Source organism: Odontesthes bonariensis, chromosome 11, assembly GCF_027942865.1.
Source record: "Odontesthes bonariensis isolate fOdoBon6 chromosome 11, fOdoBon6.hap1, whole genome shotgun sequence".
Classification (NCBI taxonomy): domain Eukaryota; kingdom Metazoa; phylum Chordata; class Actinopteri; order Atheriniformes; family Atherinopsidae; genus Odontesthes; species Odontesthes bonariensis.
Window position 1 is genome coordinate 3,523,360 of NC_134516.1, and position 17,112 is coordinate 3,540,471.

General features: G+C 46.5%; 2 protein-coding genes across 2 annotated transcripts in view; one reads left to right on the forward strand and one right to left on the reverse strand.

Moving 5' to 3' along the window:
- LOC142391162 (NACHT, LRR and PYD domains-containing protein 3-like) overlaps positions 1–17,112 on the reverse strand; it is a 355,109-nt gene that overhangs the window by 253,151 nt on the left and 84,846 nt on the right. The window lies entirely within an intron of this gene.
- The window catches only part of LOC142391489 (BCL-6 corepressor-like), a 96,154-nt gene that overhangs the window by 64,039 nt on the left and 15,003 nt on the right, over positions 1–17,112 (forward strand). The window contains exons 7-9 of the mRNA XM_075477271.1: positions 4,390–4,548; positions 9,806–9,972; positions 12,359–12,504. Coding sequence (XP_075333386.1) covers positions 4,390–4,548; positions 9,806–9,972; positions 12,359–12,504 — 472 coding nt within the window. The remainder of the gene's footprint in view (positions 1–4,389; positions 4,549–9,805; positions 9,973–12,358; positions 12,505–17,112) is intronic.

Sequence of the window (17,112 nt, forward strand, 5' to 3'; positions counted from 1 at the left end):
CTGAGTATAAGACCGATCCGTGGCTCTCTGAGTATAAGACCGATCCGTGGCTCTCTGAGTATAAAACCAACCTATCGGTGGCTCTCTGAGTATAAGGCCGATCCGTGGCTCTCTGAGTATAAGGCCTATCGGTGGCTCTCTGAGTATAAGACCGATCCGTGGCTCTCTGAGTATAAGACCGATCCGTGGCTCTCTGAGTATAAGGCCGATCCGTGGCTCTCTGAGTATAAAACCGATCCGTGGCTCTCTGAGTATAAAACCGATCCGTGGCTCTCTGAGTATAAGATCGATCCGTGGCTCTCTGAGTATAAGACCGATCCGTGGCTCTCTGAGTATAAAACCGATCCGTGGCTCTCTGAGTATAAAACCGATCCGTGGCTCTCTGAGTATAAAACCGATCCGTGGCTCTCTGAGTATAAGATCGATCCGTGGCTCTCTGAGTATAAGACCGATCCGTGGCTCTCTGAGTATAAGACCGATCCGTGGCTCTCTGAGTATAAGACCGATCCGTGGCTCTCTGAGTATAAAACCGATCCGTGGCTCTCTGAGTATAAGATCGATCCGTGGCTCTCTGAGTATAAAACCAACCTATCGGTGGCTCTCTGAGTATAAGGCCGATCCGTGACTCTCTGAGTATAAAACCGATCCGTGGCTCTCTGAGTATAAGATCGATCCGTGGCTCTCTGAGTATAAGACCGATCCGTGGCTCTCTGAGTATAAAACCGATCCGTGGCTCTCTGAGTATAAAACCGATCCGTGGCTCTCTGAGTATAAAACCGATCCGTGGCTCTCTGAGTATAAAACCGATCCGTGGCTCTCTGAGTATAAGATCGATCCGTGGCTCTCTGAGTATAAGACCGATCCGTGGCTCTCTGAGTATAAAACCGATCCGTGGCTCTCTGAGTATAAAACCGATCCGTGGCTCTCTGAGTATAAAACCGATCCGTGGCTCTCTGAGTATAAGATCGATCCGTGGCTCTCTGAGTATAAGACCGATCCGTGGCTCTCTGAGTATAAGACCGATCCGTGGCTCTCTGAGTATAAGACCGATCCGTGGCTCTCTGAGTATAAGGTCGATCCGTGGCTCTCTGAGTATAAGGCCGATCCGTGGCTCTCTGAGTATAAGACCGATCCGTGGCTCTCTGAGTATAAGACCGATCCGTGGCTCTCTGAGTATAAGGCCGATCCGTGGCTCTCTGAGTATAAGGCCGATCCGTGGCTCTCTGAGTATAAGGCCGATCCGTGGCTCTCTGAGTATAAGACCGATCCGTGGCTCTCTGAGTATAAGGTCGATCCGTGGCTCTCTGAGTATAAGGCCGATCCGTGGCTCTCTGAGTATAAGGCCTATCGGTGGCTCTCTGAGTATAAGGCCGATCCGTGGCTCTCTGAGTATAAGACCGATCCGTGGCTCTCTGAGTATAAGGCCAATCCGTGGCTCTCTGAGTATAAGACCGATCCGTGGCTCTCTGAGTATAAGACCGATCCGTGGCTCTCTGAGTATAAAACCGATCCGTGGCTCTCTGAGTATAAGGCCGATCCGTGGCTCTCTGAGTATAAGGCCGATCCGTGGCTCTCTGAGTATAAGACCGATCCGTGGCTCTCTGAGTATAAGACCGATCCGTGGCTCTCTGAGTATAAAACCGATCCGTGGCTCTCTGAGTATAAAGCCGATCCGTGGCTTTCTGAGTATAAGGCCTATCCGTGGCTTTCTGAGTATGAGGCCAACCTATCGGTGGCTCTCTGAGTATAAGGCCGATCCGTGGCTCTCTGAGTAAAAGGCCGATCCGTGGCTCTCTGAGTATAAGGCCGACCTATCGGTGGCTCTCTGAGTATAAGGCCTATCGGTGGCTCTCTGAGTATAAGGCCGATCCGTGGCTCTCTGAGTATAAGGCCGATCCGTGGCTCTCTGAGTATAAGACCGATCCGTGGCTCTATGAGTATAAGACCGATCCGTGGCTCTCTGAGTATAAGGCCTATCCGTGGCTCTCTGAGTATAAGACCGATCCGTGGCTCTCTGAGTATAAGACCGATCCGTGGCTCTCTGAGTATAAGGCCTATCCGTGGCTCTCTGAGTATAAGACCGATCCGTGGCTCTCTGAGTATAAGACCGATCCGTGGCTCTCTGAGTATAAGACCGATCCGTGGCTCTCTGAGTATAAGACCGATCCGTGGCTCTCTGAGTATAAGACCGATCCGTGGCTCTCTGAGTATAAGACCGACCTATCGGTGGCTCTATGAGCATAAGGCCAGCCGATCCGTGGCTCTCTGAGTATAAGGCCGATCCGTGGCTCTCTGAGTATAAGGCCTATCCGTGGCTCTCTGAGTATAAGACCGATCCGTGGCTCTCTGAGTATAAGACCGATCCGTGGCTCTCTGAGTATAAGGCCGATCCGTGGCTCTCTGAGTATAAGGCCGATCCGTGGCTCTCTGAGTATAAGGCCGACCTATCGGTGGCTCTCTGAATCTGCTGCTTCTACAAACTAAAGACCAGCAGCCAGAACATCTGTGCATCCGGCTCGGTGTTCTCATCAGATCTGAAGGGGCTCCAGATGAAATCCTTGGAGCTGTTTCACCGTCTCATGAGCTTCAGACTCAGCCAAATAACCAACATACCGAACAAGAAGGGGTTTAAAGATTAACCGATACCAATCAGAACATGGTTTTAACATTAAAGCAGTAAATACAGCGTTCTGTGGACTAAATGTTCCATTAATCAGCCGATGGCCCGAAGCACTGCAGGCTCGAACTATTGTAAAACCTTTTCATTCTTTCATTGAGTCAAAGTGTGAGTCAAAGTATGATAAGTGTGAGTCAAAGTGTGATAAGTGTGAGTCATAGTGTGAGTCAAAGTGTGATAAGTGTGAGTCAAAGTATGATAAGTGTGATTCAAAGTGTGAGTCAAAGTTTGATAAGTGTGAGTCATAGTGTGAGTCAAAGTGTGATAAGTGTGAGTCAAAGTATGATAAGTGTGAGTCAAAGTGTGAGTCAAAGTTTGATAAGTGTGAGTCAAAGTGTGAGTCAAAGTATGATGAGTGTGAGTCAAAGTATGATAAGTGTGATTCAAAGTGTGAGTTAAAGTATGATAAGTGAGTCAAAGTGTGAGTCAAAGTGTGATAAGTGTGAGTCAAAGTATGATAAGTGTGAGTTAAAGTACGATAAGTGTGAGTCAAAGTGTGAGTCAAAGTGTGATAAGTGTGAGTCAAAGTGTGATAAGTGTGAGTCAAAGTATGATAAGTGTGAGTTAAAGTATGATAAGTGTGAGTCAAAGTGTGAGTCAAAGTGTGAGTCAAAGTTTGATAAGTGTGAGTCAAAGTGTGAGTCAAAGTTTGATAAGTGTGAGTCAAAGTATGATAAGTGTGAGTTAAAGTATGATAAGTGTGAGTCAAAGTGTGAGTCAAAGTTTGATAAGTGTGAGTTAAAGTATGATAAGTGTGAGTCAAAGTGTGAGTCAAAGTTTGATAAGTGTGAGTCAAAGTGTGAGTCAAAGTTTGATAAGTGTGAGTCAAAGTGTGAGTCAAAGTTTGATAAGTGTGAGTCTAAGTGTGAGTCAAAGTATGATAAGTGTGAGTCAAAGTGTGATAAGTGTGAGCCAAAGTATGATAAGTGTGAGTCAAAGTGTGAGTGAAAGTATGATAAGTGTGAGTGAAAGTGTGAGTCAAAGTGTGAGTCAAAGTGTGATAAGTGTGAGTCAAAGTGTGATAAGTGTGAGTCAAAGTGTGATAAGTGTGAGTCAAAGTGTGATAAGTGTGAGTCAAAGTATGATAAGTGTGATTTAAAGTGTGAGTCAAAGTTTGATAAGTGTGAGTCAAAGTGTGAGTCAAAGTTTGATAAGTGTGAGTCAAAGTGTGAGTCAAAGTTTGATAAGTGTGAGTCAAAGTGTGAGTCAAAGTTTGATAAGTGTGAGTCAAAGTATTATAAGTGTGATTTAAAGTGTGAGTCAAAGTTTGATAAGTGTGAGTCAAAGTATGATAAGTGTGAGTCAAAGTATTATAAGTGTGATTCAAAGTGTGAGTCAAAGTTTGATAAGTGTGAGTCAAAGTGTGAGTCAAAGTTTGATAAGTGTGAGTCAAAGTATGATGAGTCAAAGTATTATAAGTGTGATTTAAAGTGTGAGTCAAAGTATTATAAGTGTGATTCAAAGTGTGAGTCAAAGTGGGATAAGTCCTCCTCCTCCTCCTCCTCCGAGCTTCCTGCCATCAGCCTCGGGCTTTAAACACAGAGCACAGCAGAGGCAGCAGAAGTGGTGATGGTGCTATTTCCAACCGTCAGGAGGAGTTTGTGTTTTAGACAAACAGAGCCTGTTTCTCTGTGTTTGTTGGAAATAAATCTGTTCTCTGAGCTTTGAGCTCATGGTGTTAAACGTCTCTTTTCCTCTCTGATCACGCTCAGGTCTCCCCGTCGGACCCGTCCGGTTCGCCCGGCCGCCGGCCTCCATCTCCGCCCCCCGCGGCGTCCGCTCGGCCCGTCCCACCTGAGGTCCGCCGGCTGATCGTGAACAAGAACGCCGGAGAGACGCTCCTGCAGCGCGCCGCCCGGCTGGGATACGAGGTAATGATCATTCAGCAGATCCTCCTCTTACCTTCCTTGAACTTTAATTTGCCGCTTCCAAAGAAAACAGGAGAGAGATTTACCGCCCTGGATGGAATCGGCCATCAGCCTCTTCTTCCTCCACTTTGATTGATTGTTTTATTTCCTAAAAACAGCTTGGTGTGGAAATGTCACAGCGACTGTGTCTCACATTAATTATCAGAGCTGACAGTCAACAGAATAATCAAACATCCATCCATTTTCTACTCCCGCTTAATCCAAACAGGGTCGTGGGGGGCGGGGCCTATCCCAGCTGCCTCATCCTGGAAAGGTCGCCACGCCATCCTCAAACACCAGTTTTGTGATGATTTAAAGTATTTTATGTGCAGAAAAAGTGAAATGTGAATGTGTCATAATTCAACCAATCACAGCAGAGCTTTTAAAGATGGTCTGCAGGTTCCGTCCTTGTGGCACTACTTTCTTGGAGGATTGGTACATCTGAATCATTCATTTTCTGAAAATTTTACCCGGACATCTTCCATATAAACGCTTCCTGTTAGCTGCATGAGCTAACGACCAAAAGCTTCCTGTTAACTGCATGAGCTAACGGCTAATTGCTTCCTGTTAGCTGCGTGAGCTAACGGCCAAACGCTTCCTGTTAGCTGCGTGAGCTAACGGCCAAACGCTTCCTGTTAGCTGCGTGGGCTAACAGCCAAACGCTTCCTGTTAGCTGCGTGGGCTAACGGCCAAACGCTTCCTGTTAGCTGCGTGAGCTAACGGCCAAATGCTTCCTGTTAGCTGCGTGAGCTAACAGCCAAACACTTCCTGTTAAAGGGATAGTTCGGGATATTTGACATGAATCTGTATGGCATCACCATAACCAGTGTCGTGCATTCAAACTGACTTACCCCCGACAGTGTCCTGTGAGCCGAGTTCTTGTCCAGTGTTGGTCAAGGCGAAAGTAGTCCGGCTTGTTTGCTGGGGTCAAGAAATTACCGCGTTTTTCTTCCCAAAACAGTACGTGTGCTAAAGAGTGATTTATTTCATCACAAAAACCGAAGCCGGCAAAAGTCACTCCTCGTTATCACTTGGGCCCTATACTGTCTCTCATTGTGTATCAGTGCGCACGTCATTCTGACCGCGAGCTGTGCGCACGAGTTCACTTTGTTTACTGCTCGGGAAGATGTCTGACAACGAGAGCGACGAGGAACATATTGACTTCCGTTCAGAGCCAAGGGGGTATCTTTATGAACCCGTTTATACTGAGGAGGAAGTTCGCCAAATGGACTTAGATCGGGCAGAAAGAGAGAGGGTGGACAGAGAAGTGATGGAAACAGAAGCTGGAGCCACTGCTGGAGCTGCGATACCCAGGGTGGCCGACAAATCCTGGTGCACTTGTTTGAAGTGCGAAGTAATGCAGACAGAGGTGGAATGTTACTGCTGACACGAGTGGGATTTAGTTATGCCCCAGATACAAAACCTTTCCATAGATGAGGATGTCGGCGGCCGCGGGACAGCTGCTGCCTGCATCACAAATAACGGTGACTTCCCTGCACTCCTGAATGCAGGCGTCTGAGAACTTTTTTCCATGTTCCCAAGATCAACTGGAACTGTTAGCTGCATGAGCTAACGGCCAAACTCTTCCTGTTAGCTGCATGAGCTAACGGCCAAACACTTCCTGTTAGCTGCATGAGCTAACGGCCAAACTCTTCTTGTTAGCTGCATGAGCTAACGGCCAAACACTTCCTGTTAGCTGCATGAGCTAACGGCCAAACACTTCCTGTTAGCTGCATGAGCTAACGGCCAAACTCTTCTTGTTAGCTGCATGAGCTAACGGCCAAACACTTCCTGTTAGCTGCATGACCTAACGGCCAAACTCTTCCTGTTAGCTGCATGAGCTAACGGCCAAACTCTTCCTGTTAGCTGCATGACCTAACGGCCAAACACTTCCTGTTAGCTGCATGAGCTAACGGCCAAACTCTTCTTGTTAGCTGCATGAGCTAACGGCCAAACACTTCCTGTTAGCTGCATGAGCTAACGGCCAAACTCTTCCTGTTAGCTGCATGAGCTAACGGCCAAACACTTCCTGTTAGCTGCATGAGCTAACGGCCAAACTCTTCCTGTTAGCTGCATGACCTAACGGCCAAACTCTTCCTGTTAGCTGCATGAGCTAACGGCCAAACTCTTCCTGTTAGCTGCATGAGCTAACGGCCAAACTCTTCCTGTTAGCTGCATGAGCTAACGGCCAAACACTTCCTGGGATGATTCAGATAAAACATGTCTGTTATCTGCTGGTAGAAAATGTGTCTTCTTTAAAGTAGCAGCTTCTACTTTAGGAAACTATCATGTGTTTTAGAGCTTTTGTGTGAAGTGTTGCCGTGGATACGGTTAAAAGCTCCAGGTTCCATGCTTCCTTGGCGGTCTTCATCACAGTCGCCGTCAGCTGCCCCAGCGAGTCCTTTCTTAGGATTCAAACGTCTGAAATCGTGTGGCGGCAGGAAGCGCACACACCGACACACACACACACCGACACACACACCGACACACACACCGACACACACACACCGACACACACACCGACACACACACACACCGACACACACACCGACACACACACACCGACACACACACCGACACACACACACACCGACACACACACCGACACACACACACCGACACACACACACACACCGACACACACACCGACACACACACACCGACACACACACACACCGACACACACACACCGACACACACACACACCGACACACACACACACCGACACACACGCCGACACACACGGCGTGAATATTTCATGTGCGGTGCCACAGTTCCTGTCAGGCCTCACGAGTGGCGGCCTCCCTCTCTCATTGAGGTGCAGCGGTGGAGCTAACGAGCTCAGTTTGCAAATGAAGCCGTCATCCATCACCGTGCACACACACACACACACACACACACACACACACACACACATGCACACACACATTTTTAAGCTGCAATCACTTTGCAGGGAGCATGAGAATAAGACGGGGAGGAGGTTTCATGATGTTCCGTCTCCTGGTCTGAACCGTTTAACCCTTTAACTGGTTATTAACCAGTTTCTGTTAATAACCAGTTTCTGTCATTAACTAGTTTCTGTTATTAACCAGTTTCTGTCATTAACCACTTTCTGTTACTAACTAGTTTCTGTCATTAACCAGTTCCTGTCATTAACTAGTTTCTGTTACTAACCAGTTTCTGCTATTAACTAGTTTCTGTCATTAACTAGTTTCTGTCATTAACCAGATTCTGTTATTAACTAGTTTCTGTCATTGACTAGTTTCTGTCATTAACCAGTTTCTGTCATTAACTAGTTTCTGTTACTAACTAGTTTCATTAACTAGTTTCTGTCATTAACAAGTTTCTGTCATTAACTAGTTTCTGTCATTAACCAGTTTCTGTCATTAACTAGTTTCTGTTACTAACTAGTTTCATTAACTAGTTTCTGTCATTAACAAGTTTCTGTCATTAACTAGTTTCTGTCATTAACCAGTTTCGGTCATTAACTAGTTTCTGTTACTAACTAGTTTCATTAACTAGTTTCTGTTACTAACCAGTTTATGTCATTAACCAGTTTCTGTTACTAACCAGTAACTAACCAGTTTCTGCTATTAACTAGTTTCTGTCATTAACCAGTTCCTGTCATTAACCAGTTTCTGTCATTAACTAGTTTCTGTTACTAACTAGTTTCATTAACTAGTTTCTGTTACTAACCAGTTTCTGTTACTAACCAGTTTCTGTTATTAACTAGTTTCTGTCATTAACCAGTTCCTGCCATTAACTAGTTTCTGTTACTAACCAGTTTCTGTTATTAACTAGTTTCTGTCATTAACTAGTTTCTGTCATTAACCAGTTTCTGTTATTGACTAGTTTCTGTTAATGACTAGTTTCTGTCATTAACTAGTTTCTGTCATTAACCAGTTTCTGTAATTAACTAGTTTCTGTTACTAACTAGTTTCATTAACTAGTTTCTGTTACTAACCAGTTTCTGTCATTAACCAGTTTCTGTTACTAACTAGTTTCATTAACTAGTTTCTGTTACTAACCAGTTTCTGTTATTAACTAGTTTCTGTCATTAGCTAGTTTCTGTCATTAACCAGTTTCTGTCATTAACCAGTTTCTGTTATTGACTAGTTTCTGTCATTAACCAGTTTCTGTCATTAACTAGTTTCTGTTACTAACTAGTTTCATTAACTAGTTTCTGTTACTAACCAGTTTCTGTCATTAACCAGTTCCTCTCATTAACTAGTTTCTGTTACTAACCAGTTTCTGCTATTAACTAGTTTCTGTCATTAGCTAGTTTCTGTCATTAACCAGTTTCTGCTATTAACTAGTTTCTGTCATTAGCTAGTTTCTGTCATTAACCAGTTTCTGTTATTAACTAGTTTCTGTCATTAACTAGTTTCTGTCATTAACTAGTTTCTGTCGTTAACCAGTTCCTGTCGTTAACTAGTTTCTGTCATTAACTAGTTTCTGTCGTTAACCAGTTCCTGTCGTTAACCAGTTTCTGTTATTAACTAGTTTCTGTCATTAAATAGTTTCTGTTGTTAACCAGTTTCTGTCATTAACCAGTTTCTGTCATTAACCAGTTTCTGTCATTAAATAGTTTCTGTCATTAACCAGTTTCTGTTATTAACCAGTTTCTGTCATTAAATAGTTTCTGTTGTTAACCAGTTTCTGTCATTAACCAGTTTCTGTTATTAACTAGTTTCTGTCATTAACCAGTTTCTGTCATTAACCAGTTTCTGTTATTAACTAGTTTCTGTCATTAACCAGTTTCTGTTATTAACTAGTTTCTGTCATTAACCAGTTTCTGTCATTAACCAGTTTCTGTTATTAACTAGTTTCTGTCATTAACCAGTTTCTGCCATTAACCAGTTTCTGTCATTAAATAGTTTCTGTCATTAACTAGTTTCTGTCATTAACCAGTTTCTGTTATTAACCAGTTTCTGTTATTAACTAGTTTCTGTCATTAACCAGTTTCTGTCATTAACCAGTTTCTGTTATTAACCAGTTTCTGTTATTAACTAGTTTCTGTCATTAACTAGTTTCTGTCATTAACCAGTTTCTGTCATTAACTAGTTTCTGTTACTAACCAGTTTCTGTAATTAACTTGAAACTTCACATTTTATATAATTTTTGGCCTCTAAATGTAAATAAAGGGCTAGCTTTGAGGACTGGTTTAGTCTCTGTGACGGTCCAGAAGTTCTGGTCTCACTGCGGGTCCACTTGTCTCCAGGAGGTGGTGCTGTACTGCCTGAAGCAGCGGCTGTGCGACGTCAACCACAGAGACAACGCCGGATACTGCGCCCTGCACGAGGCCTGCGCCCGCGGCTGGCTAGGGATCGTTCGCCACCTGGTGGAGCACGGAGCCGACGTCAACTGCAGCGCTCAGGATGGGACCAGGTACGAGTCTTTGACCTCACCGGGTACGAGTCTTTGACCTCACCGGGTACGAGTCTTTGACCTCACCGGGTACGAGTCTTTGACCTCACCGGGTACGAGTCTTTGACCTCACCGGGTACGAGTCTTTGACCACACCGGGTACGAGTCTTTGACCTCACCGGGTACGAGTCGGTCTTTGACCACACCGGGTACGAGTCTTTGATCTCACCCGGTATGAGTCTTTGACCTCACCGGGTACGAGTCTTTGATCTCACCCGGTATGAGTCTTTGACCTCACCGGGTACGAGTCTTTGACCTCACCGGGTACGAGTCTTTGACCACACCGGGTACGAGTCTTTGACCTCACCGGGTACGAGTCTTTGACCTCACCGGGTACGAGTCTTTGACCTCACCGGGTACGAGTCTTTGACCTCACCGGGTACGAGTCTTTGACCTCACCGGGTACGAGTCTTTGACCACACCGGGTACGAGTCTTTGACCTCACCGGGTACGAGTCTTTGACCTCACCAGGTACGAGTCGGTCTTTGACCACACCGGGTACGAGTCTTTGACCTCACCGGGTACGAGTCTTTGACCTCACCAGGTACGAGTCGGTCTTTGACCGATTAAACAGACCTGATTAGATGACGAGAAAAGTAAATTTACATGGTTATCAGTGAATTTCGTGTCCTTTATGTTAAGATTAAAGCAGTTAAAAACCTCACTGAACTGTAGGTGCACCCAAAATAATTCATTTTCCCGGTGATTTTATAACCCTTCATCCTCATTGGCCACTGAATCGTTGTGAAGATGCGTCATGGTGCAGGAATATAGATGTGTAAACTAACTAAAACAGGCTCCCGTGGCTTCTTTTATGTTTTTTCTGCTGGGAGAAGCTGTTAATTTGCTCGCCACACGTCACAGACGACAGTTTTCTGAACAGGAACCAGAGACTGGAGCTGGTTGTTCCAACACTAAAAGGACACGAGTCTGAACCTTTAAACGTTGGTGTTGTGTTGGAGTCGGACGTGTGAACGGGTTTCAGTCCAAACACGGTGTTTACACTGAGTGAAAGGCAGCTAATGCTGTCACATTTAGGCTGAGACTCCTGAACCTTGGCAGCTGCTGGACCCGTGAGGTTGGATCTGGTGTTTTTTCTTGTTTATGGGCTGTTGTAAATGTCCTCACGGCTTCAGTTTGCTGCTCTTATCAGTTTGACAGTTGTCACCACAGAAGCTTTTTCAGTGTTTTAGCTCTGAATGTTGATCCCGGGATAATATTAGCTCTGCCATGGGCACATGTTCGGCTGCTTTTTCTGAAACAGATGCAGAGAAAAGACGGATGCTGCTGCAAATGAGCACCTAATCGGATAGAAACTGGTGGGTTGATGGAATACAGACGAGCCTGTGAGGGTGGACGTCTCATTACAATGTGAGATGGACTCCTTCGCTGTGGATCAGCATCAGTCCTGCTTAGAACAGGAGGCTTTCTGTCCCATAAGATCTGAGAGGATTTTAACTTGATACGATAATATTTCATCATCCTGTTGGTTTATCCAACTTTCTGCCTCCCGGCCCCTCCAGAATCCAGGGAAAAAGTTCCAGTTTTACCAGTTTTACCAGGATTCCCCATCAGAACGAGCTGTAGCTCTGGTTTGAACTAGCTGAGGCATAAACCCTCCTGTTGTCCTGCGGGTCCAAAGTGAGCCACCACCATGTTTAGCTGTAGAAAAAATACCTTAAACTATCTTTTCCAACTTGAAATGTTATGACTTTTCCTAAAGGGACCCCATCATTAGAAAAAGTCAGACTTTATTTTTGTTTATGTTTCCATGTGGGCTGTACACCACTAGGGTACAAAGATTGTCTTATGGGTCATTTCTGACCCGTGAATTATAAAAACATTTAAACACCAGAAAAAAGTTCACTGTTTTTTTCCCTTTCAATATAATTAATTCAGAAGTAATTACTTCACATTTATATAATAGCAATAATAAACCTTTATTATGTAAAAGAAAACTGAGAAAACAAGAAAACTGTTGGTCCAACTGACAGTAAAAAAAAAAAAAAGTGTAATCCTGAAAGCTGCTGATTGTCTTTTTGTATTGTGTAACAAAAAATACATGATAAAAAATGTATTGAATTGAGCTGAATAGATAAATAACAGGTGGTTTCATCATACTAAATAGATTTTGGATTTAAAATTCAATTAAGTTGCTTTATTTTGGGGCTTTGGTAGGGCGGCTCATTTTTGACCCGTAGGACAAAGGGAGTAAACACAATGTTAAGACCGCACAAAGGGTGAAATCACCTTTAAAGTGAGAACAAGATGTTCCAGAAACACTGAGAGTTAGCAGGAAAGCCGTCATTTCATACCTTCAGTTCTTAAGCGTCTGTTTTCCCATCAGGCCGCTTCACGACGCCGTGGAGAACGACCACCTGGAGGTGGTGCGCTTCCTGCTGGCCCGCGGCGCCGACCCCACCCTCACCACCTACTCCGGACGGGGACCCGTCAGCATGACCCACAGCGCTGCCATGGAAACCTTCCTGGAGGGTAAGAACATTTAGAGCTGCAGCTCAGCGCGTCCAATCAGAACGCCACCGATTTCAGCCGGAACTCACAGGTGGAGCCAAACCATGAAACTCACTGAGAGCCATTTAAAAACCAGTTCCATTCAGTTCCATTCAGTTTGATTTAGTTTGATTCAGTTCCATTCAGTTTGATTTAGTTTGATTCAGTTCCATTCAGTTTGATTTAGTTTGATTCAGTTTGCTTCAGTTTGATTTAGTCCTCGCCATGGTGTGGTTTGTCCTCGCCATGGTTTGGTTTGGTTTGTCCTCGCCATGGTGTGGTTTGGTCTCGCCATGGTTTGGTTTGGTTTGTCCTCGCCATGGTGTGGTTTGTCCTCGCCATGGTTTGGTTTGGTCTCGCCATGGTTTGGTTTGGTTTGGCCTCGCCATGGTTTGGTTTGGTTTGTCCTCGCCATGGTTTGGTTTGTCCTCGCCATGGTTTGGTTTGGCCTCGCCATGGTTTGGTTTGTCCTCGCCATGGTTTGGTTTGGTCTTGCCATGGTTTGGTTTGGCCTCGCCATGGTTTGGTTTGGCCTCGCCATGGTTTGGTTTGGTTTGTCCTCGCCATGGTTTGGTTTGGCCTCGCCATGGTTTGGTTTGGTTTGGTCTCGCCATGGTTTGGTTTGGTTTGGCCTCGCCATGGTTTGGTTTGTCCTCGCCATGGTTTGATTTGGTTTGTCCTCGCCATGGTTTGATTTGGTTTGGCCTCGCCATGGTTTGGTTTGGTTTGTCCTCGCCATGGTTTGTCCTCGCCATGGTTTGTCCTCGCCATGGTTTGTCCTCACCATGGTTTGTCCTCGCCATGGTTTGGTTTGGCCTCGCCATGGTTTGGTTTGGTTTGGTCTCGCCATGGTTTGGTTTGGCCTCGCCATGGTTTGGTTTGGTTTGGTCTCGCCATGGTTTGGTTTGGTCTCGCCATGGTTTGGTTTGGCCTCGCCATGGTTTGGTTTGGCCTCGCCATGGTTTGGTTTGGTTTGTCCTCGCCATGGTTTGGTTTGGCCTCGCCATGGTTTGGTTTGGTTTGGTCTCGCCATGGTTTGGTTTGGTTTGGTCTCGCCATGGTTTGGTTTGTCCTCGCCATGGTTTGATTTGGTTTGTCCTCGCCATGGTTTGATTTGGTTTGGCCTCGCCATGGTTTGGTTTGGTTTGTCCTCGCCATGGTTTGTCCTCGCCATGGTTTGTCCTCACCATGGTTTGTCCTCGCCATGGTTTGGTTTGGCCTCGCCATGGTTTGGTTTGGTTTGGTCTCGCCATGGTTTGGTTTGGCCTCGCCATGGTTTGGTTTGGTTTGGTCTCGCCATGGTTTGGTTTGGTCTCGCCATGGTTTGGTTTGGCCTCGCCATGGTTTGGTTTGGTTTGGTCTCGCCATGGTTTGGTTTGGTCTCGCCATGTTTTGGTTTGGTTTGGTCTCGCCATGGTTTGGTTTGGTTTGTCCTCGCCATGGTTTGGTTTGGTTTGGTCTCGCCATGGTTTGGTTTGGTTTGGCCTCGCCATGGTTTGGTTTGGTTTGGTCTCGCCATGGTTTGGTTTGGTCTCGCCATGGTTTGGTTTGGCCTCGCCATGGTTTGGTTTGGTTTGGTCTCGCCATGGTTTGGTTTGGTCTCGCCATGTTTTGGTTTGGTTTGGTCTCGCCATGGTTTGGTTTGGTTTGTCCTCGCCATGGTTTGGTTTGGTTTGGTCTCGCCATGGTTTGGTTTGGTTTGGCCTCGCCATGGTTTGGTTTGGTTTGGTCTCGCCATGGGTTGGTTTGTCCTCGCCATGGTTTGATTTGGTTTGTCCTCGCCATGGTTTGGTTTGGTTTGGTCTCGCCATGGTTTGGTTTGGCCTCGCCATGGTTTGGTTTGGCCTCGCCATGGTTTGGTTTGTCCTCGCCATGGTTTGGTTTGTCCTCGCCATGGTTTGGTTTGGCCTCGCCATGGTTTGGTTTGGTCTCGCCATGGTTTGGTTTGGTTTGGCCTCGCCATGGTTTGGTTTGGTCTCGCCATGGTTTGGTTTGGTTTGGTCTCGCCATGGTTTGGTTTATTTTGGCCTCGCCATGGTTTAGTTTGGCCTCGCCATGGTTTGGTTTGTCCTCGCCATGGTTTGGTTTGGTCTCGCCATGGTTTGGTTTGTCCTCGCCATGGTTTGATTTGGTCTCGCCATGGTTTGGTTTGTCCTCGCCATGGTTTGTCCTCACCATGGTTTGGTTTGTCCTCGCCATGGTTTGGTTTGTCCTCGCCATGGTTTGGTTTGGTCTCGCCATGGTTTGGTTTGGCCTCGCCATGGTTTGTTTTTTTTTGGCCTCGCCATGGTTTGGTTTGGTCTCGCCATGGTTTGGTTTGTCCTCGCCATGGTTTGATTTGGTCTCGCCATGGTTTGGTTTGGTTTGTCCTCGCCATGGTTTGGTTTGGCCTCGCCATGGTTTGTTTTTTTTTGGCCTCGCCATGGTTTGGTTTGGCCTCGCCATGGTTTGGTTTGGTCTCGCCATGGTTTGATTTGGTTTGTCCTCGCCATGGTTTGGTTTGGTTTGGTCTTGCCATGGTTTGGTTTGGTTTGTCCTCGCCATGGTTTGGTTTGGTTTGGTCTCGCCATGGGTTGGTTTGTCCTCGCCATGGTTTGGTTTGGTCTCGCCATGGGTTGGTTTGTCCTCGCCATGGTTTGGTTTGGTTTGGTCTCGCCATGGTTTGGTTTGGTTTGGTTTGTCCTCGCCATGGTTTGATTTGGTTTGGCCTTGCCATGGTTTGGTTTGGTTTGGTCTCGCCATGGTTTGGTTTGTCCTCGCCATGGTTTGGTTTGTCCTCGCCATGGTTTGGTTTGGTTTGGCCTCGCCATGGTTTGGTTTGTCCTCGCCATGGTTTGTTTTTTTTGGCCTCGCCATGGTTTGGTTTGTCCTCGCCATGGTTTGGTTTGGCCTCGCCATGGTTTGGTTTGGTCTCGCCATGGTTTGATTTGGTTTGTCCTCGCCATGGTTTGGTTTGGCCTCGCCATGGTTTGGTTTGGTTTGGTCTCGCCATGGTTTGGTTTGGTTTGGTCTCGCCATGGGTTGGTTTGTCCTCGCCATGGGTTGGTTTGGTTTGGTCTCGCCATGGTTTGGTTTGGTTTGGTCTCGCCATGGTTTGGTTTGTCCTCGCCATGGTTTGATTTAGTTTGGCCTTGCCATGGTTTGGTTTGGTTTGGTCTCGCCATGGTTTGGTTTGTCCTCGCCATGGTTTGTCCTCGCCATGGTTTGGTTTGGTTTGGTCTCGCCATGCTTTGGTTTGTCCTCGCCATCGTTTGGTTTGGTCTCGCCATGTTTTGGTTTGGTTTGGTCTCGCCATGGTTTGGTTTGGTTTGTCCTCGCCATGGTTTGGTTTGGTTTGTCCTCGCCATGGTTTGGTTTGGTTTGGTCTCGCCATGGGTTGGTTTGTCCTCGCCATGGTTTGGTTTGGTTTGGTCTCGCCATGGTTTGGTTTGGCCTCGCCATGGTTTGGTTTGGCCTCGCCATGGTTTGGTTTGGTCTCGCCATGGTTTGGTTTGGTTTGGCCTCGCCATGGTTTAGTTTGGCCTCGCCATGGTTTGGTTTGTCCTCGCCATGGTTTGGTTTGTCCTCGCCATGGTTTGGTTTGGTCTCGCCATGGTTTGGTTTGGTTTGGCCTCGCCATGGTTTAGTTTGGCCTCGCCATGGTTTGGTTTGGCCTCGCCATGGTTTGGTTTGTCCTCGCCATGGTTTGGTTTGGTTTGGCCTCGCCATGGTTTGGTTTGTCCTCGCCATGGTTTGGTTTGGTCTCGCCATGGTTTGGTTTGGTTTGGCCTCGCCATGGTTTAGTTTGGCCTCGCCATGGTTTGGTTTGACCTCGCCATGGTTTGGTCTCGCCATGGTTTGGTTTGTCCTCGCCATGGTTTGGTTTGATTTGGTCTCGCCATGGTTTGGTTTGTCCTCGCCATGGTTTGGTTTGATTTGGTCTCGCCATGGTTTGGTTTGATTTGGTCTCGCCATGGTTTGGTTTGTCCTCGCCATGGTTTGTCCTCGCCATGGTTTGGTTGGTCTCGCCATGGTTTGGTTTGACCTCGCCATGGTTTGGTTTGGTTTGGTCTCGCCATGGTTTGGTTTGGTTTGGTCTCGCCATGGTTTGGTTTGGTCCTCGCCATGGTTTGGTTTGGTTTGGTCTCGCCATGGTTTGGTTTGGTCTCGCCATGGTTTGGTTTGGTTTGGTCTCGCCATGGTTTGGTTTGGTTTGGCCTCGCCATGGTTTGGTTTGGTTTGTCCTCGCCATGGTTTGGTTTGGTCTCGCCATGGTTTGGTTTGGTCTCGCCATGGTTTGGTTTGGTCTCGCCATGGTTTGGTTTGGTCTCGCCATGGTTTGGTTTGGTTTGTCCTCGCCATGGTTTGGTTTGGTCTCGCCATGGTTTGGTTTGGTTTGGTCTCGCCATGGTTTGGTTTGGTTTGGTCTCGCCATGGTTTGGTTTGGTTTGGTCTCGCCATGGTTTGGTTTGGTCTCGCCATGGTTTGGTTTGACCTCGCCATGGTTTGGTTTGTCCTCGCCATGGTTTGGTTTGGTTTGTCCTCGCCATGGTTTGGTTTGGTCTCGCCATGGTTTGGTTTGGTTTGGTTTGGTTTGGTCTCGCCATGGTT